The sequence below is a fragment of the Protobothrops mucrosquamatus genome, unplaced genomic scaffold (assembly GCF_001527695.2).
Source record: "Protobothrops mucrosquamatus isolate PMUCROS unplaced genomic scaffold, P.Mucros_1.0 scaffold286, whole genome shotgun sequence".
In the NCBI taxonomy this organism is placed as follows: Eukaryota; Metazoa; Chordata; class Lepidosauria; order Squamata; family Viperidae; genus Protobothrops; species Protobothrops mucrosquamatus.
This window is the reverse complement of record NW_015386630.1, coordinates 574,811-602,132: the sequence shown is the minus strand read 5'-3', so window position 1 is coordinate 602,132 and position 27,322 is coordinate 574,811. Positions and strand designations below refer to the sequence as shown.

General features: G+C 41.1%; 1 protein-coding gene across 1 annotated transcript in view; it reads right to left on the bottom strand.

Moving 5' to 3' along the window:
• LRRC75A (leucine rich repeat containing 75A) overlaps nucleotides 1-27,322 on the bottom strand; it is a 52,196-nt gene that overhangs the window by 17,492 nt on the left and 7,382 nt on the right. The window contains exon 2 of the mRNA XM_015814800.1: nucleotides 15,352-15,480. Within this exon, the coding sequence (XP_015670286.1) occupies nucleotides 15,352-15,480 (129 nt within the window). The remainder of the gene's footprint in view (nucleotides 1-15,351; nucleotides 15,481-27,322) is intronic.

The following is a 27,322-nucleotide window of genomic DNA, read 5'->3' as shown; positions in this document are numbered from 1 at the left end:
GTGACTCAGGAAGTGCAATTACTTGGCTTGGCTTGCTATCTTTCACAGAGAAGTTGCTGTGATTTCACCCTGCTACCAACCATTGCGGTTATGATGGATCGTGCAGAGTGGATTCTGCATGCCAGAGAACACCCTCTGCGTGCAGTGAAAGACTCTTTGCAGACCTCTGAAAAAGGTAGAAAGATGGGCAAAGCAAATCTGCTAATCAAACAGTCTCATTTACTTATGGAAAGATTCTATCGCTTTGCTGCACTGCAAATAGCAGTATACTTTCTCATAATCCTTGTAAAAATGCAGCCAAAGGAAACAGAATAGATCCAAGACAAAACACACGTACAAATCCAGAATGTGACAAGTTCAAAAGACAACCTTTCTGTTTCAGGCAGGCTTTGGGGTGAATGGGTATGCATTCCTTCCAAGCTGCATACACCCACAGGCTATTGCCAGTGGCACACCTGGGCAGGCATCCTTATCTGACAGCCCCCATTATCCATCGCCAAACAAGTAGCATCAGAGCACTGGAGCAGAGCCAGAGGGGTTATGCCTCTCATATGCTGACCCAGCTTCCTCCTCCATTAACTACTGTCTGTATCAACCCTGTCCCCGCTGTCACTAACAATATCATCAGATCACATTTTTAACCTTTTCCTAACGATGCCCTACCAAAAGAAAGCAAGAAAAGAAAACCCCAACAGATATTTGCAAGAACATGGCTAGCAGGGCCCAGCTGTGTCGTTTGACTAGTATATATAGTTACTCAAGAAAATGTGGTAGGAAGAACAAGGTAACTGTGCAGTTGTGTGACTGCAGTCGAATCAAAGACCTTAACTAAGAGAACAGATTGATGTGAATAGAGGCCACCAAGCCAAACAGGAAAAACAGATTGGGTTGTCTAGCAAAAAAAAACCCAAGTTCAAATAGCAGAGCTTCCAATAGAACAACTCCGGAGATTAAGCAAATGGGCATAAAGCTATCTCCTATTAAAGCCAATGACAGAAGAAAAAAACAGCACAGCAGTACTGAAAGAGGATTCTGCTCAACTTCCTCCAACAGAACTTGCTTTTACCCAAAGGCAGCAGACGATTTATTAGTATTTATTTGTCTTTCCTCCAAGTGCCCAAGAAGGCTTGCATTGTACATTTGTTTGACCATTGCAACAATCCTGTTTGTTTGAGAAAACCCTCTGCCCAAGAGCATCCGTGGCTGAGTGTGGATTTGGAGCGGGGCCTCCCAGAGTCTAGTCCAATACTGACACTCCTCTCTGATTTACACATACCATTATTCTTGCCAAATCTCTCCATCACACAGAGTGACCATCATCTTCTCGCTGCATCCATTTCTGCTTATTGTCCCATGTCCAAATAATGCCTGGAAATAATGCTTCCTATTTTAATCAAGGAATCAGAGCTGAATATTCAAACTGAATTAAAAATTCTAAGTGGGGTGCAATGACTACCAAATGCTAAGCCTTGGAAATGTGAAAAACGTTTGTAAAGTTTCACGTTGTCTCTGGCTGTTTTGATTTTATGTCAGGTTGTTCCAATCTCATTGGAAGTTTTTCAGTGCTGTTCTCAACCATTCTGGAAGAGTTTCACAATCAAAACAGGGCCACTTGAGGCTCCTAACCCTTCTTGAAAGGTCAAAACTGCTTTGGAAAACTTCCAGGAAAATCAGGGCAGTCCATGTCAAACTATGGACATAAGAGTTTTGAATCTAAAAGTTAAGATGATAACTACTTGGCTTGCTTCCATCATGCTCAATGGGAAGTGCAACAAAACTTGTCATTTAAGACTTGCAGTTCCCAGAGATAAAACCCCTACAAAGAGCCTCTGGGGGAAACACTAGTTCTATGCCTCTCAATCTACAACTCACTTCCAAAACTGCCTTCCTTCCCTCCTTTAATTTATCATGTTCAAGTGTCACAACTAAAAATGGCTACTGGAATGTTATCAGTACTGAGAACTCAATACAGCAGAGCTGCAGCCAGTAAAATTCCAGGCATGCACTGAAGTCTGTCTGGCTTTCCATATTAGGAGGTAGAGAGGAACCTCTCCCACCCAGATTTAGTCACATGCCTCATCTCTTTGCTAGGTTGGAAACAAGTAACTGCAATACCCATACCCTTGCTCTTTACTTAGAGCATGCTGTCTGTCTGGGTAGTGGGGTAGCATGAACATTACAGAATGTCCTGGTTTTCAGCAACATTTCTGCTGTTTGAACACAGTCTTTAGTACTAAACACTGTTATTAGTACCCTCTACTTTGGATTGCATCCATCCTACTTCTCATCAACAGGGAATTTGTAAAGCTGAAATTAATCATTGCCTTTATTTTCAAGTCAAAGAAAATGATGTCATAGAAAGGCTTTAAAAGTCCCTGCTATGCTAGAAATCTCCTTGGCAGGTCGTTTTAGTGAATTTAATTCATTCTGGGAACCTGGAATGCTAATCCCAGGAGAAAGACAGGGGAGGGGGCTTTGGCTGCTCAGAAGAGCTTTGGTTTATGCCCAGAAATACTCTATAACATGTTCAAAGATTTAAAACTACGTGGGGTCTATAGCTGAGAGCTTACTTACTTTGAGCTTCCTGCAGAAACAACAAAGCCAGCTTTAATGGCAGCTTCTCAGTCTGTTTCTAAACCCTGGGTGGAAGGGAGAAGTATGAGCAGGAGATGCTGGTAAAGCCAGACTCTCTTGGCCCTACGTCCACTCCCAGGGAAGTTAACTAATTACTCTGTAGGCTCAACCCCCTACTGAATTTGGGCATGAATTATTTATCAGATGCTGTGAAATATTCATGGTGGCCTATTTTACGTAACAAAGTAGGCCCCTGCAGGAGGTAGCCTAGCAGCATATACCTATGGGCTGTAAATATGGTCTGGAAAAGTATTTTGGAGAAAGGGAATTGATGTTTTGGAGAACTTGGCTTACCATTATAAGACGTGCCAATATTATTCTGAAAGTTTCTTTGTTACTGGCAGTTTTTTTAAATTAAGGTCAGTAGCCACTCATCAATCTTCCTTTCTCACATAAATACTTGCCACTTGCTCCTACATTTGTGATGACCCTAAACCAGTGTTTCTCAACCTTGACAATTTTAAGGCATGTGGACTTCAACTCCCAGAATTCCACAGCCAGCAATGCTGGCTGTGGAATTCTGGGAGTTGAAGTCCACATGCCTTAAAATTGTCAAGGTTGAGAAACACTGCCCTAAACAATTTCAAAGTCTTTCAGCCAGTGAGTTCAAGCATCTGTGCCAACTGAAACAGAATTCTTCAGGCATTTGGCACAGCTGCTGATCATTATGTCTCCCAAATAAGACCTCCCACTCATCATATATGAGCTTACCCCTCCTACTGCCCACTTACTCTATTTTACTCAAATAATGAAACACAAGAGCACATAATTAAACACCCTCAAGCCAAGACTGTGTTGCCTTTTGGCGAGATGGGCAGCAAACACATTTTATAAATAAATAAACAAATACATTTCAAATTTGAATACATGGATAGAATCTGTCCAGAATTATCTGTTTTCAACCTGGCCTCTCACTAGTGCTTTCACTGCTGCTGTAGCTGAAACCATCTACCTTGTCTCTTCTTCTTTCTCCCAATTTTTCCAAGCATCAAAGACTTCTCAAGGGAATTGCATTTCCACATGTATGTCAAAAACATGCTAGCAAAATGCTAGAGGACCTAGACTGTACTGTGGTCAACCAGAAGCTCAGAAGCTTCTTGTTTAAAGCTCTAATAGCCTCTTTTGACTATGACTACTAGATATTGAAGGGGTAGTATCTTTCAGAGTTTTTGAAGTCTGAAACAGATGAAAACAACAGCATAAGCCCTAGTATTACAAAAATGCTACCAGATATCTGAGATAAGCTTGATGATTACAAATCCATAGACATTTCTTCTTCTTTCTTCTTCTTCTTCTTCTTCTTCTTCTTCTTCTTCTTCTTCTTCTTCTTCTTCTTCTTCTTCTTCTTCTTCTTCTTCTTCTTCTTCTTCTTCTTCTTCTTCTTCTTCTTCTTCTTCTTCTTCTTCTTCTTCTTCCTCCTCCTCCTCCTCCTCCTCCTCCTCCTCCTCCTCCTCCTCCTCTTCCTCACATTTTTTTCAGGAATTATATGGAAATGAGTTTATTGTTATTTTATTTCTCTTTTTTTTCCAATTTCCACTCTGATATACATCCACAGGATTTCCAACTAGTACAAATATGGTCCAACCTGATAGCTCGTGACATTCAACTTAGTGCTGCTACCTAATTGGTATGCTCTAGACAGCTACACAAACACACACAGATACATACACACAAATATGTATACTGAGCCACAGACTCGCTTGCTGGTCCCAAGCCTGGATAAATGGGGATGGCTGAGATAAGACCTGGCAACCTATCATGTAAAACCTTACCCAAATAATGTTAAAGGAAGCCTCTCAAATGAATCAGATATGGTGCCATTGATAAGACCCCCCCAGTTCAGAAGCTATCCAACAAGATACTAGGGAAGAACAAGCATCTGCAATTAGTAGCCAAGGCATCATTGATGCACTTGGGGCAAATCTAACAGGCATTGGAAAAGCTGCCCAAAGACACGTTGGGCGGCAATGTGAAATGTTTGAGGAATGAGCCAGGGTAAATTGGATACCATCAAACAGGAGAGTGCCAGGTGGAAAATTGACTCCCTTGGCGTCAGTGAGCTGCACTAGATAGACAATGGCTATTTCCAGTCTGAGGAATTCACTATTTATTACTTAGGACATGACATCAGGAAAACAAATGGATTGGCATTTATCACAAGCAAGAAACTCACCCAAGCAGTGGAAAGCTACTTGATGGTTAATGATCACATTATATCCATCTGAATCTGTGCCAAAGCCCTCAGGATCACAGTTATCTAAGACTATGCCCCAACGACTGGTGCAATGGAGCTTGAAATAGAGAATTTCTATGACAGCATTGAAAAAACTCTGAAACAAGTGACCAAAAAGATATCATTTCTATACTGTGTGATTTCAATGTAAAAGTTGGCATCCAAGCAGAAAAAGGGCATCACTGGCAGCTTTTGATTTCGGGAGACGAATGATGCAACCAATCGTTTGGTCAATTTTGCCATGAAAATCGATTTCAAATCATGAAAACCAGATTCAAACAGTACAAGTGTCGTTTATATACACTTGGACTTCACCAAATAAGTTGCATTGTAATCTGATTGACTATGCCCTTTGCAGCCACTGATGGACCAGCTAAGTCCTCGTTGTTAAGACATATCCAGTTGCTGGTTGCAGTGCAGATCATGAATAGTTGGTGGCTCAGAGCAGAGTCAAATTATGAAACACCAAAAAGACACCACCAAAGAAGTCTGATATTGCCAAAATCCCATCCATGTATGCAATTGAGATGAAAAATACCTTTAAACTACTGAACACTGCTGAGAAACTGTTTGACAAACTGTGGCAAGAAATTCAATTGATCATTACTGAAACAGCATTTAAATACAAACCATACAAAAAGCCCGAGAACAAGTATATATGGCTCTCAGATGAAACCATCAGAATAGTTGAGTGAAGAAAAAGCCAAAGCAGCAGGCAAATGGGAGGAAACAAGGAGATGGAATACAGATTTCCAAAGAGCAGTAATGAAAGACAGCAAGGAAATAATAATAATAATAATAATAATAATAATAATAATAATAATAATAATAATAATAATAATAGTAATAGTAATAGTAATAGTAATAGTAATAGTAATAGTAATAGTAATAGTAATAATAATAATAATAATAATAATAATAATAATAATAATAATAATAATAATAATAATAATGTTGGAAGGGAGGACATCTAGTCCAACCCCCTGCTCAGGCAGGAAACCCTACACCATTTCGGACAAATGGCTGTCCAGTCTCTTCTTAAAAACTTCCAGTGTTGGAGCATTAACTGCTTTTGGAGGCAGGTTGTTCCACTGGTTAATTATTCTAACTGTCAGGAAGTTTCTCCTTAGTTCTAGGTTGCTTCTCTCCTTGATTAGTTTCCATCCATTGCTTCTTGTCCTGCCTTCAGGCGCTTTGGAGAATAGCTTGACTCCCTCTTCTTTGTGGCAGCCCCTGAGATACTGGAACACTGCTATCATATCCCCCCTCATCCTTCTCTTCATTAAACTAGACATACCCAATTCCAGTCCCCTAATCATCTTTGTTGCTCTTCTCTGTACTCTTTCTAGAGTCTCAACATCTTTTTTACATCGTGGTGACCAAAACTGGATGCAGTATTCCAAGTGTGGCCTTACCAAGGCATTGTAAAGTGGTATTAATACTTCACGTGATCTTGATTCTATCCTTCTGTTAATGCAGCCTAACACTGTGTTGGCTTTTTTGGCAGCTGCAGCACACTGCTGGCTCATATTTAAGTGATTGTCCACTAGGATTCCAAGATCCCTGTCACAGTTACTACTATTGAGCAAGGTACCCCCTATACTATTCCTGTACATTTGGTTTTTCTTGCCTAAATGTAGAACCTTACTTTTTTCACCATTGAATTTCATTTTGTTAGATAGCGCCCAGTGTTCAAGTCTGTCCAGATCCTCCTGTATCCTAAGCCTATCTTCTGGAGTGTTGGCTATTCCTGCCAGCTTGGTGTCGTCTGCAAATTTGATGAGTTCCCCATCTATCCCCTCATCCAAATTGTTGATGAAGATGTTGAAGAGCACTGGGCCCAGAACAGAGCCCTGGGGCACCCCACTTCCTTCCATGTAGATGCGGTTACATTGAGGACCACACGCTGAGTACGGCCAGTCAGCCAGCTATGAACCCATCTAGTGGTGATGCTGTCTAACTCACATCTGTACAGGTCAAAAGGATTCGAACACCATTTACTGCTCATAAAAACGTCATCAAAAACAAGAAAGAACTATCTGACCAACAAGAGGTCAAGAACAGATGGCAATAATATATAGAAGAGCTATATGCCAGCAACAAGTCCAACCTCCTCAGGATGATGAAGAAAGGGAAGCACAAATAGAACCAGCCATCCTTTAGGAATAAGTTTTGTGGACAATGAGCCAACTGCCAAAGAACAAGGCCACAAGTGTTGATATCATCCCCACAGAACTGCTGAGGCCTGTATCACCCACAACCATCACAGCCTTGTTCCAGATAACTTAAGAAATGAATACATGGCCACAGGATTGGAAATGATCCACGTTCATTCCATTCCCAAAAAAGGGGGACTGCAAGAATTGCTCTAATGACCACATAATTGCCCTCATGCTATATGTCTCCACTATATGGAGACAATTGGTTCAAGATAAAGGAGAACAGCAAGGTTCCATCCTTTCACCTTTCTTATTCAATCTGTATGCTGAAGTGATCCTAAGGAAGCTGGAACTTGGAAGAATCAAAAATTGGAATAAAGATCGGAGGAAGGAACATCAACTATCTTCAATATACTGACAACATAACTCTCCTCTCAGAAACCAACCTGAACAAAAACAAACAAACCAAGCTTATGACCAGTGTGAGGAATGGAAATGTCAAAATAACAACTGATGGTGAAAGAGATTGAATATGTGCAAGAATTCACTTTCCTAGGATCACAGATTGATCAAAGCAGTGACTGCTGTCCAAAAATAAAACACATCACACACTGGGTGTCACAGCAATGAAGAATATAAATCAAATTGAAAAGCAAGGACATCAGCTTGGCAACTAAATGCAGATTAGTCCATCAGAAGACATATAAACAACTTCTAATACCCAAAAGGAAATAAAAAGCCCAAAATATCTCTTCACCAGCAATCAACACCCATATGAGCAGAGATTATCACTAGACCAACAATCAAGTAAACAATACTCCTCCAGTCAAGGAACTCCCAATGCAGACAATCAAGCTAACAGTAAACAACAGCCTAATCAAGGAACCACTAAGAACACTCTCTTCAACACTGATAGGGCAACCACTAGTATATAAAAATAAGAGCACACCCCACTCCTTTCTAGCATTCATGATGCTACCTAGTTGGGTGTTGAAACATCTACAAGAAAACCACCAAGCTCAGAAAATGTCAAGGACCCCACAATTCAACCCTGATCTACAAATATTCTCTTCTATTGGCAGATTAGTCTCTATTGTCATATTTCTCATATTTACCTATGATTGTAAAAGTTGGACCATGAACAAACTAGACAGAAGGGAAAATTTGTTCAAACTGTGGTGTTGGAGAAGGCTCCTGCACATTCCTTAGACAGCAAAGGTGACAAAGAAACAAATACTGGAGCATATAAAACCATGCATATCACTGGAAGGCAAAATAAAAAAAAAATCTGTCTTACTTGCTTCAGCCATGTCATGTTCTCAAACTTGCTGGAAAAGGCAGTTATAGATCGATTTCCTCCAGGAGGATCTGTCTTTAACCCATTCTTTGGGTTCTTCCAACAGCGTACCCATCACCTTTGTAACTGAGTCCATCCGTCTTGTTGCTAATCATATCTCTCTTTCCTACTTTTCCCAACATTAAAGCCTTCTCCAAAGAGCTAGGTCTTTACACAATATGTCCAAAGTGGGATAATCTGAATCCAATATTTTGTACCTCAAGTAAGAATTCTGGGCTGATTTGTTTGTTGACCCATTTGGTTCTCTCTCTCTCTCTTTTGGTTTTGGCTGTTTGCTGTGTTCTCAGAAGTCCATAAATATTCCATAAATATTGAAAAATGGTTTTTGAAAAAATATGCATGTGTCAGGCAATACGCCATAATCAAGACAGAACATGAAGAAACAAACTGATTCTAGATCAGTAAAGAAGTGAAAACATACCATATACTCTCTCCTTAGTTATTCAACTTACATGCTGAATATAAATTGAGGGAGGCTGTACTGGAAGAAGAAAGTGTTAAAATTTAGCAGGCAAGGCAGCTTTCCCAAAGGACGACTGTTCTTCAAATGCATCCAGGTTTTTGAACAATAACATCAACAATCATTTTCACCCCCCTTTGTTTTCATTAGGGATTGTCTTTTAGTCTTTTCTTTTTTCTCAATGAGTGACAGATTCCCTCACTCACAGGTAAATATTTGGAGACAAACCTAATTTTCTTATAGGAAACTATAGCTGATCAACAATGGGTTGATCATTGTAAACTCCAATGTGAGTTCCATGTATCTATTTCTCCCCCTCTCCATTACAAAAACTAGAGTTTTTCTTTAGGAAACATTGCCTGAGATTCTCAGAATGCACTTTGCTTCTATGACGAAGATGCTTCTTGGCAAACAATAGGTCTCAGGTTAATGCGTACTCTTTCCAGATAGAGCTGGGTCTATGACTTTGGATTAACTGATTCTAATCAGCAGAGACAAAGACGGACCATTGTTTGACTAGGCATAAAGCAGTTTCCCATGTTCCTATTTTATATCAAGAAAAGTTATTAAAATTTATCACCAAAAATATTCAGTACATTCTTGTTACATTGTGTAATTGTCATGGGATATCACATAAAGAAACAAAGATAATTAATATACCAGCAACTTGAAATGCATTGCGATACATACAAAATAAAATTATGTTTTATACTACCGCTTTGCTCTATCACTTCCAGGGAAATAGTTTCTACAAATGCCTGTGTTAACACTAATTAGAGCAGCCAACCAGATCTGAGATACTTTAAAATGTTCCAGATTCCTATCCTGTAACATTTTATTGGGGGCACTGGCACAGACTTAGTTCTGTTTATCAGGAGCAGCTGGGAACCTGTTATGCTGTTATGTATCAGCATAACAATGTCATCACAAGCATCTCCTCTTATTAACAATAGCCTTGTGAACTTCCCATCACTGAATAAGCACCTAATATTTCACAGTTGAGAGGAATTACCAAGAATACAGAGAGGAGGAAGAATGTATATCTAATGCCTATCAAGATCAAATCAAAGCTGATGGCTGCATTTAACCAAATTTGGCTGATTTTGAAAAAAACTAAACAGGATCAAATCTAGTCATAATTGGAAAGGAAACTATCAGGCAATCCCCAAATTTTAGACTGGACTAGAGAGTAACAAACATCCCAAATGAAATCAATGGCAAGCCAGTTGCCAAGAAAACAGTATGGAGGGTTCATGTAGTCACCAAGAGATGAGTTCACTCTGTTATGTGTCTTTACATTTTTCTACGCTCCATCATTGTAGTAACTAAAGCAGTGTTTCTCAACCTTAAGATTTTAAGATTTGTAGACTTCAATTCCCAGAAATCCCCCAGCAAGCAACTGGGAAATTCTGGGAATTGAAACCCAGACATTGCAAAGTTGCTAAGGTTGAGAACCACTGAGCTAGAGAATTGCGGAGGATGATTAAAAATGACAGTTTAAAAATCTGAAACAACTCTCTCCGAGCATCCAAGGACAAGTGCTCAATGCCCTCTCTACCAAAGCCGAAAGAGAAAATAGTTCAGTCAGCAACAACAGCAGATGCCTTCCCTATATATATATAATTGAACCCATAGCAGGTCCAAGCCCTACCATATTAGAAAGTTGATTTAAATAAATTTAAAACTGGGGTGTAATCAATTCCTGATGCTTCTCTGAATATATACTGTACAAAAAATTACTGAAGATTCCATATTTTTTTCTTTTTTAAAACAAGATGATAAACAGTACAATTGCTGTTAAGTTGGGGGGCACTTAAGTTGGCTTCTACACCTGGTGACTGGATGAGCAAACAATCACTATTTCAACCTGCTTTTAGTATATAACACTAACTTGTAGAGGTTCCAATAGTCTTTGATTCTATTCCTCCACCCATCTCTCCTTTTTTTCCCCTACTTTCCCTAATCTTGCCACATATAATCATTTGTTCCTAGTTCCACATCACCCGCCTCACATGTGGATCACAATACGCCTAAAAAGGGGGGAGGGAAGAGAACATACTTTACTTTAAAATGATGCCTTAATTAGTTCATGGCAAAATAAAAATAAAAATCTATATGGTCCACTAGTCCAGGGCTTTTCAACCAGTGGTACGGGTACCACCTGTGGTACATTGGCACCTGGCAGGTGGTACGCAACTATCCTAGAAAAGTGGTAGCGGGGGAGGGGAATGAGCTGAACCGGTGGCACCGCACAAGCCTGAGCGAGAGATGGCTGGAGCTGCAGGGCTGTCAGGGCTCAGCGGAAGCACCAGGATCAGCGCCAGGTTCCAGGTGGAACTTGGCGCTGATCCTGGTGCTTCTGCTGAGCCCTGAAGAAGCACCAATCAGCTGGAATGTTGCAGCATCTCCAGGGTCTTGTGATTTACATTCAGATGCTTGGCAACTGATTCATATTTATGACGGTCACAGTGTCCCAGGGTCATGTGAAATGACCAAAACCTGCTGCAACCACCCAGCAGACGGGGGGAATAAAAACCAAACATCCCCCACCCCACCCCCGCTGCCAATCCTCAACAGAAATGCCTCACAACAATTAAAACCTCGGACAGGAGGAAGAGCGCCGCCGGGTGGGCAGGCAGGTGTCTTGCTCGGCTGGGGCTTGGGGGGGGGGCACTTTTTTTCAGTGCCATTGTAACTTCGAACAGTCACTAAGCGAACTGTTGTAAGTCGAGGACTACCTGTACTTCATTACTTTTTTCCTTTTTTTGGTCATCAAGTTTTTGACACCTTGCTAGGCGACTGGTGGTACTCGGATGTTGCCATATCCTAAAAGTGGTACAATGGGTGAAAAGGTTGAAAAGCTCTGCACTAGTCTGTTTAAGTAACTAACCATGGGAGGGTTAGACTAGAGGAAATCTGCTTTTGGATCAAGCATGGTAAAAATATTATGCTATAGGAGATAAAGATCACCACCAGGCTCAAGAAAAGTGCTGTTCTAAAGTTAACTAGTCATCTGAGTAATAATCCAGCTGTTCCAATATTGCAATCTGTATCATTTTCACATTACAAACATCTATTATCCATGCTGTTAGGAAAAACTGGAGAACTTCTAAAGCTAAATAAAATCCAACTACCTACCAATGACTTTGTTTAGGGTAGCTGTAGTATTCAACCTCCTGAGAGTTGTGCAGTGGGTGCAATTAATTTCTAGTTACCATCTGAAAGCAGCACCATCAAATAAATAGTGATTTAACTATTCAATAAAGTAAGCCCATTAAAAAAAACAATGGAACTCATTTCTAAATCAAGGAGTTTTAGCAATAATGATCATAAATGTCTGCTTAAGGAATGCATTGGATTGCCTAGCAATCAGGTTTTATCATATGCCTTAGCTTGGAAATGTCTCTCCAGGGCATGCCTATTACTAAAAATCATGCCCCAGTTGCTTTGTGTCCCCCAGCCAGCATATGCAGCTTTCCTTTTGCTTTTGCTTTCTGCTGTGAAGCATCTAAATGCACCTGCTGTATTAAGTCATTCATTTATTCCCAATTCAATTTGCTCTTCAGCAGTTTCTGCACTTGGTCCTTGTGATAGAGCAGAATAAAAATATTTCAAGCATTTACGGAAAGCTCATTTCCATGTAATCTACACTCACTATTGTCAGGAAGAAGAGCTCCTATCGTTCTTCATCATATGCAGAAATACCAAGGATTGCTCAAGAGAGAAAGAATCAATACAGTTGTTGTCTATTCAGTTAAACACAACCTCCCCATCTTAGATGTTTAAAATAAGTAATTCAAATGGCAATTATTCTTCCAAATCATCAATAAACAATGCAATGGTAGTCATGAAAGGACTATCTTCTCCACAAAAGAGCAGCTTTTTTTCACTTACATATGGACACAGTTTTGGTCGCCATGGCATAAAAAAGAAAAGACTTTAGAAAGAGTACAGAGAAGAGCAATAAAGATGATTAAGGGACTGAAGGCTAAGGCATATGAAGAACAGTTGCAGGAATTGGGTATGTCTAGTTTAATGAAAAGAAGGACTAGGGGGGACATGATAGCAGTGTTACAATATTTAAGAGGCTGCCACAATGAAAAAGGGTCAACCTATTCTCCAAAGCACCAGAAGGTAAGACAAGAAACTATGGATGGAAATTAATCAAAGACAAAATCAACTTCGAACTAAGGAGAAATTTCCTGACAGAACAATTAATCAGTGACGACTGACTTGCCTCTAGAAGTTGTGGGTGCTCCAACACTAGAGGTTTTTAAGAATAGATTGGACAACCATTTGTCTGAAATGGTATAGGGCAGTGGTGGCGAACCTGTGGCATGCGTGCCAGAGGTGGCACTCAGAGCCCTCTCTGTGGGCACAGGCGCCCTCATACCAGCCCTGCCTCCCCCCGCGGCCCCCTCAGCAGCAGCCCCTCCGGAGAGTCGGCCCCGGGTGCGGTCCGCGCAGAGCAGCACAGCCAAGGACATGGCAGCCAGGCAGCAGGGACAAGACTCTGCCCTCGCACCCCATCATGTGCAGATGATGGTGCGGGGCGCAGCCGGAGGGTGTGGCCGCCATGGTGCTGCAGGGCTACCTGGGCGATCTGTGGCAGGCCATGGAGGCAGTGGGTGGCCCTGCGGGCAGGTGGGGGCAGAGCAGAGCGGGCAGGCCGGGGCAGGTTTTGGGCACTCGGTCTTTAAAAGGTTCGCCATCACTGGTATAGGGTTTCCTACTTGAACAGGGGATTGGACTAGAAGATCTCCAAGGTCCCTTCCTATTATTCTGTTGTTCTAAAAAAGTCAGGATACCCCAGTACCTATGTCTTGGGTAAGAACACTTCCTTTGTTGAAGGCTATGTTTTGATCTTGGCAAGCATTCCGAGAATGTGGAAAGCAGGTCACAGGTATACCTAGTTACAAAACAGCGGCCAGACTGGACTTGACAAAATGGTCTTTTCCCAGAAATTGGCAACATTGCTTCCTAGCCCCAGGGCTTACCTTTGCCTAGATGTCTTGATATGGGAAACAATTCCAGCAACAGCATTAGACTGCAGCCAATTACTAGTTTTGTTTTCTAAGGATGCCTATGGGTAGAATTATAGCAATTATTGAATGAGCAAGGCCCAAACAAGGCATCAAAAAATTGGAGCCAGGCTGCAATAAACCCTTGGATTCTCTCTCCTGCATTAAAAAGGCCAAATCCCCATCATAAATGCTAGACTGTCCTTCGCAGGCAGTCAGTTGAAAAATTTCCAGTGACAAATATAATCTCATTATAGGAAAGAAGCAATGAGTATCCAGAGAAAGGAACACAATATCTCAAAAAGAGGGAAATAAGCCCAATAACAAAACAAATAGAAGCAAGGAATTCCCAGTGGCAAATATATATGCAGTTCTGTTTAAACAAGAACTGCAATACGCTGCTCGAGAACAGCCCTAGAGTCAGATATTGAAGGATGGGCAGGAAAATGGAGGGAACATTCCTATTTATTTCTGCATAAAACATTCAGTCAGAGCCACAGAGAAATTGTGTGCCTTGCATGCACTCCTAGATATTTTGCAGCTTAGACAAAAGCAAATTCTCTTCCAAGTTAGGCTCAACATCTGGCAACTTCATGGAACATTCATGTAGTTTTCTTGGCAACAATACAACAGTGGTTTCCAATTTCCTTCTTTTAAGATTGTTTTTTTCCAATTTCCTAATCTAACTAACTACAACCTTGGATTTCATGGAGTCTTTCATCTAAGCATTAAGAAGTGTCTGGCCTTGTTCAACTTTTCAAAATCAACCAAGGTCAGCTAGATGCTCCACCCACCTAACTTCTGTGGATAGTACAAAATGTACTGTGACATTAAAATTAGATATCAGATGAAAAGGATTACCAAGATGACGCAGTGATTGAGTTCACACGCACTTATCCTGATTTATAAATTAATCTAGCTAATACACCAAACCATAAACAGACTGAATTTACACTTTATAATAAACAATCCATATATAAAATCAAAATGAATGCTAACTGCACATAGTATGTTGTGGAATGTAACTGGTGGTTCTTCATTTAATCTGCTTAAGCAAGTTCTATGGATACAACCTAATTTGCATTAGCTATACAGCAAGAGCTTTTCCTCCCATATGCTCATCTTTTTCATCCATTTTGGATGACAGACTTTCTATCATAAGCCCAAACATTTTGCCCCCCTCTAATTACAACTACTTCCATACTCAGAAGCCCTTTTTGCAAATACTTGTCTTCCAACATTACATCCACCAGTGGCTGTTAAAACATTCCTGGACAGTTACCTGCATCCTGTAAATCCAGCCCCAGAATCAGTCTCTGGTTCTCCACTAGGCAAGGTAGAAAAGTTGAGCAAAGTGTGAGTCAGTTCTCAGAGAGACCAGTTAGCAATTCCTTCTAACAGATGTGAGCTCTAGCAACCCTTCTGTTGTAGGTAGCAATTTTATTCTTTCCTTGAACAAGCCCAAACAACTGCAAGCGAGCACTTACTGGTTTAGGGCAGTGGATGTATCTGGCAAGGCTGATGATCAGGTCATGGGTGATTGGATCAACAAGGTTTCTGAAGCTGGCATAGCGATATAAGACATCATCCAGTGAAGTTGATTCCATTCCCAAATCCTGCAGAGGAACAAGTAAATAAACATTTTGAAGACATCAATGCATACTTAGCTTTCTCAGTGACTGGATGTATTGATGGGTACAGTCCTGCAAACAGACAACAGTCCCATTACAGTAGCATTTCCATCATCTTTAGGGTTTGAGATTCTCCAGAAATAAGAACTTGTACAAATATACATATGCGCATACACACAAGCAGATGGAGAAAGAGCCACATGGTATTACTCTGTTCAATCAACTCAAGTTGGGACCTCTGGAGATAACCTGCATGGATGAAACTCATCATTTTGCTAGTTATTGAAGTAGTCTATATTCTGGTCACATAATATTAAACCATAAGCTCATTACACTGGTTTTTCACAACATGCTAGCCCACAGGAAAGAAATTAACACAATAAATGACCTAGTTTAGGATGTTGTATGAATGTAGCTTTAATATAGCTGAATTGATATTGTTTGGAACAAGGAAGTTCTTGGCTTCTCCCTCCCTCATCATTCATATTCCTTAGCTTCACAGAGAAAAAAATAACAACTGCACTTTTCTCTAGGGGCTGCATTAACACCCAATCATCTGGCTTCCTCTCCCAGCAAATTTGGCTGCTCCCCTTGCACAGAGTGCTTGAACAGGCACCGAAAGAAGATAAGAGCTCTGCACAGAACTGTTTTTCCTGTAACAGGGAACTTTTTTCATGGCAGGATGACTCACACGCAACATGAATCCAAACCAGACATATGAGAATTTATCTTCTCTTCACATTTCTGTAACTGAAGCAGAATAAGGTATAATTTATTTAATGCTTGCATCAATCATTTTTTAATCTGAAGACCCTCCAGACCATTCCTCAAATCCCCAGCAGATATAGCCTGGTAAATCCCAACCTATTTGGAAAGTGCTGGCTGGATGATTGGAATTAATATATATCTGTCCTGATCTCTGGTCAAATCTCAAGTTTCAGAGGATTAGCATGATTCTAACATTATGAAAGAGGGAGAAAAAAACCCATCATCTATGTTTGCAATGCATGACTTTATATATCTCTATCATGTCTAATTAATATACAATTCCTTAATCCCAAATTCATCTTCTTCCCAAACAGAGCACTTCAATTTTACCTAGATTGCAGTCCAAATCCTAATGTAAAATTTACCCAAGGATGCTGGCTTTGAAGAAGTAAAACAACCTGAGTATGTTTGGCTCTTCTGCAAGGCTTGCTCACAAAAAAAGAGACTTCCATGACACGGTGAGCTGTTAAGTCTGGCAACAGACTTTCATCAATTGCTCAAGCTCATGATAAGGTGGAAAGGAACAATTGTCAGCTTGCTTCAAGGTGTTGGTTATTATCTTTAAAGCCCTTTATAGCGTGGGTCCTGGGCATCTGAGGAGTCATTTTGTCTCAATGGGATTGGTCTGCTCCACTTACTCCAGCAGAAGGGGCTTGCTGCAGATCCCATCTGTCAAGGAATTTTGCCTGGTGGGGTTTAGGAGAGGAGCCTTATCTGCTGTGGCCCCTGCCTTTGGAACATCCTGTTGCCGGACATGAAATCCATCCCCATCCTCTTGGACCTTTGGAAAGGCCTTAAAGCTTGGCTCTGCTGGTTGACTTGGGGCTCCAGTGGAGTGCTCTATGCTAGAGGTGGTCGATTTGGTAAGAGAGAAGACCTCGCTTCACTGCTGTTTGTCCTCTTGGTTTTTAATTCTTTAATTCTTACTAATTTTAGTTGTTTTTCTATTTATTCTTTTTATCATTTTGTAAGCCACTTCAACAAAGAGCCGAGTCGCATTTAAATTTAATAAATAAATACAATAAACAGTCTTTGCTTTAATTCATGGCAGGAATTGCACTTAGAGAGTTCCTTCGGAACTACATAGCCCAGCATACTTTTGATGAGAAATTCAATACTATTCAGCTTTTTGAACTAGCTATGCATCCATCAAGCAATGAGATCATTTCCACCTTCATTCTTACCCATTCTGGCAAATTTTTCCTCTCCAGCATGGAGCAAAATACAAAGCAAATCAGACCTGAAATTTGCCTTTCAGAGTGAATACATAAACCATCATTACTGGCCAGAATCCCCTGCTACGCCGCATGACTATTTGGTACATTTAAAAGTGAAATGCATATGAGACAAGATTCAAAAAGCAACTTCTTTTATGCCTACTTAACTGACAGATACAATAGTACTAATAAAAGAGAATATTTGTAGCTCAGGGTTGACATGTGGGGTCCTTGGCGCTCTCTGAGTTGGTTGTTTTCTTGCAGACTATCACCTGGCCCAAAAAGCAACAAAAAGGCCCAATCATCTCTCCACCAGCAATCAGCACCCAGATCAGCATAGATTAACTCCAAGGTTAACATCAGGCCAACAATCAAGTAAACAATACCCCAATCAAGAAACTGTCAAAGAAGCCAACAGTAGACAGCCCAACCAAAGAATCTCTAAGACCACCCCCATCCACCCAGACAGGACAAGCCACCAGAATATAAACTGACAGCAAACTGAACTTCTTACTAGCACTGATGATGTTACCTAGTTTGGGTAATGAAACATCTGCAAAAAAACAAGCAAGCTCAGAGAGCTCCAAGGACTCCTCAGATACAATAGTTTTATGGAAGTATTCGGCAACATTATAGTTATTGATGCAAACCCTCAAGGCCCATTGTTTTTATTTTTTTAGGCAAAGCAATTTTGCTTCAAACCAATTTTATTTACAAACACTCTAAGAAATTGAGGTTATTCAACAGGAACAACAACATCAAGTCTAAAATCTTGCTTCTTCCCATAAGAAACTAAGAAATAGCAATCAGTGGGCTGTCTCTTTACAACATATCTTGCATTTAACTGTCTCATCAGCAGACCATTCTATAAAGCAGAAGAGAATGATGACAGCTTCACTTACTTAGTGAAGTACAAGCTGCTTTTTTGAACATAAGCAGTGTGCTGTTGGACCGGACCCCTGGCCCATCTAATCCAGCAGACTGTTCTCATGATGACCAATCGACTGCAAAGGAAGCCAGTCTGTATTTCCCCAAAAGATTTTCTACATTTCATAAGTTTATTAGTAACAGATGGCAATGACAAATACAATATTAGGTAAGATAGCAGTTTTAAACAATTTTAACCATAAGTGATTATCCTTAGAAAGTATATGTTTCACCTGAAAATTAGCTTGACTTGAGAAATTTTTTAATTCAATTTTTTCCAACAACCTTCAGCATTACAAATAGTTGACTTACAAGAATTGTTGGAAGTTATGACAGCCTTGGAAAGGTGCTTTATGGCCCATAAAGCACTTTTGGCTGTCATAAAAAGGGCCCCTCCCAGTCACATGATCACGATCTGGATGCCTGGCAACTTGTTCATTCTTACAACTGGCTGCCAAGTGCCCTGGAATCATGTGATTGCCATTTTCAGTCTTCTCTGTCAGCTTCCCCAGAAAATCAGTGGGAAAGCCAGCATGGAAGGTTGCAAGCTGGTAGCACCTGCCAAGAGGACTCCTTCTCAGTTCTTGGGGCTAGATGAAAGAGCTGCCTGCCAAGGGGAGCTGAACTCCCTCAGTGAGCTCAGTTCCTGATGATCTGAGCTCTGTTTCTACACCCCATGGAAGGAGTTCCCTTCTGGACATGGAGAAGAACTGAGTTCCTTTGACGGCGTAGAGAAATGGAGCTGATATCATGGAGATCTGAGGCCCATTCCTGGATCCCGCCAAAGGCATTCCCTTCCATGTACAAAGGGGAGCTGATATCATTTGGCAGGCAGCTCTTTCAGTGAGCCTCTAGAGAAAAGATGGAGCTGAAATCCAAGCAGAGACTGGAGAGGCAGTGCAGTAAGGTTAGAAGTGAAGAGTGCCTGAGATGGGTAGGGAAAGCTTTGGGAAGCCTGGGGAAGGTTACATGTGAGTGTCCCTTCATTCAATGGCTCAAAATCCTGCATTTTGGTATGGAGGATTCTCAGCAGAATCTCCCAGGATCTCCCTCCACCCCCAACCTCCACCCCTAAGGCACTCCTTATTTCTTACCTGGGACTCTGTCCGTTTAATAACCACACAATCACTGAACAACAATATCAGGATTGCACTCATTAAGCTAAGCAATCACATCGGTAGTCATATAATACCTCAAATAAGGATAGCTTCACTTAAGATTCCAGGCTCAATTGTGGACATAACTCAAGGACTATCTGTAGCAGTATGTTGTAAACTACAGTGAAAAATCATTTGATCATTAACATGGAAGACGCAGAAAGCTTCTGCAGCCAGGGGGAGAAGACTGGGGAGTAAAGTCAGCCCACCTCACTTGATATATGGGGTATCTCAAGGATTTGTTCTATCTCTTCTGCTTTTTTAATATTTATATGAAGCCACTGAGAGAGGTCATTCAACAATTTGAGGTCAAGCATCACCATCAGTGTGCTGATATCATCCAACCCTATACTGCCACTCCAGACCATGAGAGATGCTATCAAAGTTATTTTCTGATATTTAGAAACTGTTAGGATCTGGAAGGGAAATAAGAGACTGAAACCTTTAGTTTGCTAGCGATACACTGGGATTCTTAGATGCTGCCACAGTTGTTCATAGATGGACAAGCTTTACCCCTGAAGAAGTAGGTTCACCAACTGAGGTTTCTTCTGGATTCATAGCTTCCATTGGACCAGCAAGGTGAAGTGATTGCCAGAAGGGCCTATGTTCAGCTTTGCTGAAGTATCGGTTGTGACAGTATTAGGCAGGAGGATCTGACTACTGTGACTCATGACCAGGCTGAGGCCGAGGGAGGGATCAAGCATGTTATCAGTTTGGAGTCTTTTTGTGCCCACAAGAGATCTAAGTCCAGCCCTCCTTGAATTCTATTGACTCTTCTAAGCTGACATCTTGTTCTTTTCTGTAACATCTTATTTCGTCACAAGCTGAAAGAATAGTTTCACGTGTTTATAAATAATCTTTATAGTAGAAGTTGTTTGTCAAGCAAGATTTTATAGTCCAAGGTATTTCATCATCTCATATAGTAACCAATATTCCTCAAATAAAGAGATAGGAAGGCAATTCCCCACATATAACTCTGAAAGTCAATAAAGGTTTACATTCACAGTTCAAGTAGGCCAGTTATGCCACCCAGCTGTTCTCTTACAGCTGAATTTCTCACAGGTGGTGCCAAGGCCAGAAGAGTCTTATCTAAGGTCTGGGCTTCGAGCCAAGTCTCTTTTTGGAAATAAGTTGTAATACCAAACGTCACCACAAGATGTCACTGATGCCGTTTAAAGTTTTTTAAGTCCAAAATTTATAATCTTTTTTCCAATTTTATTTCTTTTTTGTAGATAAAAGCAAAGTCTCCAATAGAAATAGGAAAAATTTTGGTCCCCAAGTTTCAGGAACATATAAATCCAATTAGATTAAAGATATTCTTTTAGTGCCTTAATTCCCCTGGGTAGTCAGTCGCCGCTATTCTTAGAGGGTGGGATAGAAATTCCCTTCCTCACAGGGGGAAAGATACTTTGGGCAGCTTTTACAGGAAAAGAAAATACTTAGGGTAAAGAGAAGATCAGATCTCACCCAGCTTTCGAAGTGCTTGGTGGTAAGTTTGACTTTGGCTATCTGCAGCCTAGTGACAGGCCATATTACTATGGCCAGTCTTTTCTCTGCCGGTTTGGAGGGCTGCCCTGGATCAAATGGAAGGGCTACTGCCCTCCCGTGATCAAGCGGGGCTCCTCTCCTTGCTCGTCGCCCCTACAGGGCGACTTTCGACCCTTTCCAGGGTCCCCCAGTGGAGCGAAACTGAACGCGGAAGACGGAGCTCGCCTTCCAGCAGCCGCGGTGGCCGCAATGGCAAACCAGAAGTCCCTGAATTCTGTTGACTCTTATCTACTGCCAATTTGCCTTGACCATTAGTACTTCAGATTCTTGTTTAGAGGATCTAACCCTGACTCCCAATTTCTTGTGCCTGATCTCATGCCCTTATCACCCATCCATCCCAGCTAGACTACTGCAATGTATTCTATTTGGAGCTGTCCTTAAAGTTAACTTGGTAATTCCAATTGATCCAACATACAATGGATCATATACTTTTTGGTTCCTGGCATTGGGAGCACATAACTCTAGTTTTGCAGATCCTGCATTGGTTGCCAATTGGTTTCCAGGTACAATTTTTGACCTATGAAATTCTTTATGACCTGGTACCCAGATATCCGCAAGACCACCCACAACAATCAGTACCAGCCCAACTGATCAGAGTAAACAGAAACTGCTACAAATCTCACATTTTCAAGGGAAGAGGAGCTGAAGTGAGAAGGTGTTGTTTTTCTTTTATAGCACTGATGCTGTGGAACATCCTCTTGGTGGAGATTCGACCAGCCTATTCTCTGATGATGATTCAAAAACTATTGTAGAGGGAATTGTTTTGGTGTCTTGCTTTTGGCTTGAGGCTGCTTTTTATTGCTCTTATTTATGACGTTTCAGTGTAGTGATGTTACTGTGGATGTTTTAAATTGTCTTTTTATATTTTATGCAACTCACTAAGAGTCTTTCTAATGCAGGGGGATAGAAATGTATTTTAATAATGATGATGATGATGATAACAACAACAACAACAATAATAATAATAAATACAAATATTATTGTTAAAAACATATCCAGGCTTATAATTAGAAGATCTTATATGGTACTGAGCCCAAACTGAAATGCTGAAACAAATCAAAGTTTAGATAATGTTTCCTAAACTGTCCCTTTCATTAATTTCTTCTGAGCTGTTTCAAAGCTTCTGAAACAATTACATGACAACAGAGAGTCAAATTTTCATCCCACAAATTTTTAAATGCTTGAGCAGACACATAACCTAGGCAAATAATTAAATTAAAATAGCATTTAGGAAACAAAATAATATATGGGAGGGCACTTTAACAGGAAACTTTGAAGCTGGGCTGCTCTGAAGAATACTAAGACGCTTTAAAAAATGCCTTTAATTAAATTCCAAGGGAGTCAAACTTAACTGCATTCTGCCTTTCTGCACACACAAGCAATGACTTTCCTCACAAATTTGGGATAGCTAAATTGCCATCAGGAACAACGGTCAGTCAGAAACATAAAACAGAAGTTCCATAAAGGGCACCAATTGTACCAAGCTTTCAAATGTTCACCAGCTGCTCAGTATTACGGTAGACATACGATGGTTACTTCCATAATAGCTAACCATGCTTTGGCAAACATTCACACTGAATGCTTACCAGAGCAGAAAGGCGGGGTATAAATCAGATACAAATAAACAACTTTGTGTTTATGGTTTCAATCCAGTAGATACACCTAACATAAATACTATACAACAGCTAGGCATATGTTGAAGAAGGGTGGAAGTAACACCAAGAGAAATGGCCAAAGCCATGCAAAGAGCAGCAACTGTAACACAAAGCAGTGGCTTGACATCTAAGACCTAAACTGTATCTTCTCCCCCACCTCTGATAGGATAATAGAATAATAACTTTATTGTCACTTTGAACGTACACTAATTGGCATACATTAAAATGAAATTTTGTTGCATACAGCTCTCAAAGGGTCACCACCTCTGATATACACTATATAAATATGGCAAAAATAAATAAATACAGAATTATGCATATATCCACATATATTATATGACACAGAGAAACAATAGTCTAGTTCGGGTTATGTATATATGTGCATGGAGAGAAAAAACGAATCTTGAGAGTTTACCAGACGGATGGCATAGGGAACAAAGCTATTACAGAATCGGGTAGTCCTGCTAGAAGCAACAGAAACAGACATAAAGTGGGTGTGTGGGGTCTTTAACAATGCTTTGAGCTCTAAGCACATATAAGTGCTTATAACCAGCATCCTGAACATCAGGAAGCGAGCTTCCTATGATCTTCTCGGCTGATGCAACAGACTGTTGAAGACTTTTGATTTTCTTGTCATACATGTCAACAATCAGATGCTCTGAACTGTGGGAAAAGACATAAGAACATATGTATAAAACCATTAGGCACCAGAAGGTGAACTGACTCTTAGGCTGCTAGATTGATTTACTCTGGAAGAATTATGTCTCATGAAAAAAGACATAAAATTAGAGAGCAGAAAATTAGCAAATTTACTTTTCTAGAATATATCTTAAAACAAGCTTATTGAGTTGATATCGGACAGCCAACTTTTAGCCAAGTTTACATATCATAATGGTGTCTTAACAATAATTAACACTGCTTAGGAGATAACATAGGCTTTCCCAGACTGAGCACCTACTATATACATGGATTTCAACTCCCAACATACTCAGCAATGATTGTGTTGAGAGGGAATTCTGGGAGTTGAAAACCACACATTTGAAGAGTATCGCAGGTTGAGAATATTCACAATAGATGAGTCATGCCACACCACACCAGGATCTGCACATCACCATTGGAGTGTAATATGAATTAGGTCTCTGACTACATCAGTGAATGCAAATGAAGTGGCTGAGCTAACCATTAGAAATTCTAGACTGAAAACTTACTGATCCTACAGAAGATTTTCTCAGTAGCAGATATGATAGCCCGTTTACTAAATTGAGGTTTAATATGAATTAACCCAGAATATTTTCAATTGCCAAAAAAAATCGCTCAGCAACATTTCAGGGCTTCCACTAATATATGGAGTGGAAGAGGAGATGCAAGAAAACAAGGAATTTCAAAATTATGCATGCATTTATTTGCTAGAGGGAATTACATAAGGAATCTGATTCACTGACTTTCTCATAAGAACATCTTAAATTTTAAAACATATGATTATCTTCCTAGAGTCAACAACATGGATGTAACAGAAAATCTCATTCTAGTCCTTTTTTTATTAGATGTTCAGAGGCAGAGCAGAATCACTCCCTACAGAAAGAGCTTTAAGATAGGAGGAGTAGAGTAACCAATTCTAGAGGGATAGATACGTTTGTAGTGGGTACATTTGGATGACATAACAAGAAAGGCTCGTGGCTTAGCTTGGAATGTGCCAGGTTATACCCTCTGATTCCCCCGTGCACAGTTCAGAGCTTTTGTCAAATTATTACTCATTCTGCAAGCTTGTTATTTACTGCACATCGCTCAGATGTTGTGCTAGTGCAGGGGTAGTCAACCTTGGCTCTTTTATGACTCGTGGACTTCAACTCCCAGAATTCCTGAGCCAGCTAAGCTGGCTCAGGAATTCTGGGAGTTGAAGTCCACGAGTCATAAAAGAGCCAAGGTTGACTACCCCTGTGCTAGTGTGTGTGTATGCTCCACACATTCCTTCATTGTGCGTCTGTGTGGGAGAATGGTGTGTGTGTGTGTGTGTGTGTACATGCACAGAAATGCAGACACTCAAATACATCTTTTATTGGATGTTTGCATTCCCCCCCCCCTCAAAGTTTGCTTTTCTTTTTGTTCTTCCATTTGAAAGACTTCCATTTTGGGTCACTTATTTGATCTAGTGCCTGGGGAGGAAAAGCACATTGGCCTTATCTCTGAAATAACTCTGAACAAAGACATAATTGTTAGTTATACAAACTCTTCAGGATAATTGAGCCAAAGAAGCCAGAAATCATGCCTCTCCCTACCCTTGTGGTTTCTTCCAACAGCCTCAGCAGCTCCTTCTGAAGTCATACAGGACAAAGTGGAAAATAGGTGAGGGAAAACAGAACTTTCCCACAGTACTTAAAATCCTCAGATTTGTTTTCACAGGAGGCACAGATGTATTATCACAGATATAATGCAGAGCAAAGATGTCAGAGAATTCATGGGAATAAGCAGGGAGGCAGAGAAGAAAGTATTTTGGACACACATAGCAAAATCAGAAGTTGCCAGGTAGCAGATGGTGTTACTACCCCCTGCACAAACCAACAGGAAGTAGGAAGTGCAAATGAAGGTGGCTCAAGTACTCTTGCAACTTCTCAAAGGTATTCCTCTCAATCAATTGTAGCATAAGAGCAACATTTACTTATTTTCTAATTTCCTGGAAAAGGTTAGTTCCCATTCTTCCCAAAGTTTTCTGTCTATGTTTCACTCTAGTCGTATTATTATCCAAAGGCCAATTAGAGAACCAAAGTTATCTAGTTCTCCTTGTAATTTTTGGAACATCTTTAGAGCGCTCCGAACTGCCTAAAACAGCTGATGTAATGAAGCTTATAACCACCACTTCACAATCTACAGTTGGACATAAGAATGATTGTATTCATACAACCCACTCAGTTGCATTATTGAAATAAGTTCCTAAACCATAACCTCACAAAGTGAACATCTGAGCAGTATATTAAGCCACAAACATAACAATAACCAAAAATAACATTACTCTGTCATGCTTAATATTTTGTGTGAAAATTTATTCTAGGCTTTACCCAAGGTTTGCTCTGGAAGAATGATGTCTTAATGATAAAGGACATAAAATTAGAGAACATAAAATTAGCAAATCTTATGTTTTGCTTAATGTAAGTGTAGTAAGGGGATCTCCCTCCTGAGGGTGGAGATTGCATCATATTTCATCACAAGGCCAAATCATTTTACCAACAAGGACTTCTTTAGTAAGAGCTGCTGCTTATAGCTGGGCATGGCATGGAAGGCAGAGAGTATAGTATATGGCAGTGGTGGCGAACCTATGGCACGCGTGCCAGAGGCGGCACTCAGAGCCCTCTCTGTGGGCACGCGCACCATGCCCCGGAGATGGCAACCATCTCTCTTCAATCAGCTGCCCGCAATCATCTCTCTTCAATCAGGTGCTCGCTAACTCGCTGAGGTCCCACATGGCTGGATGCATCCCAGCATGGCTGGTTTCCCTCCCCACTGTCCCATCCCTCCTGGTCTCGCATGCTCTCATTTTTCCGGGCACGACCCACTGCATCTATGCTCCTCTGTACTGCTGGCGGCGGGCTGCGGAGCCCCAGAGTGTGCCGGTCGAGGAGCCAGCAGGCTGTGGCTGCTGGACACCGTTGGCCCCCATACGCTTGCTGGCCTCTGTGTGCGGGGGCCGATGGTATCAGGCAGCAGCTGCCCCGGCCCCTGCCTCGCCTTGTCCCATGGCAATGGTACCCCCACCCTGCCTCGCCTTGCCTTGCCTCACCCCGCAGGACGAGCCTCCTGCCCACCGCCCCACCTACCAGAGACCCCCTGGATCTCCCCCAGCCCTGCCCGGCCCCCACAGGCATCCCTCCCCACGAGCAACATCGAGGTGACCTCGCCCACCTTGGCCACACCCACCCAGTCTGCCATGACCACCACAGCCACACCCACCCAATGGGCCATGCCCACCTGGCACCCGGCCATAAATAAGTGGGTTTTGGGTTGCAGTTTGGGCACTCGGTCTCTAAAAGGTTCGCCATCACTGGTATATGGTCTCCATTCAAACTCACAATGACTCCCCATTCCCTGCCACAAGCCTTGTCCTACATTTTAGGGAAATATCTTAGAAAGAGTTCCATGCAAGATAAGGTGTTCCTACAAATACCCTTTTTTCAGGCAGAGCTTAGCAGATTGTTTATCAAAGCAGATTTAGATCTGACGCAGAAAAAGGCATATGGTCCACTCCGTTCAGGGATTATATCATTTCCTGATCCAAGTAGACATCTCGGAAATATAAATTCTTCCCTACAGTTATCCTTTCTGGCCTGCCAAAAACTAATGCATCTAGATGAAGATGGTTTTAGAAAACAGGAATTCTTCAAAATGCTAAGGTGATCTTTACAGAGGTTCCAGGTCTCATGGCACCATCTCAACCACACCTACTCCAGCAACTGAAGTGGTCCATATTTAATCACTGCCGATTCCTTCCACAGGCATTGAGAACAAAGGAATGGATACAGATCTCATTCACAAAACTCAACTCACCCATCTGACAGAGTGGACT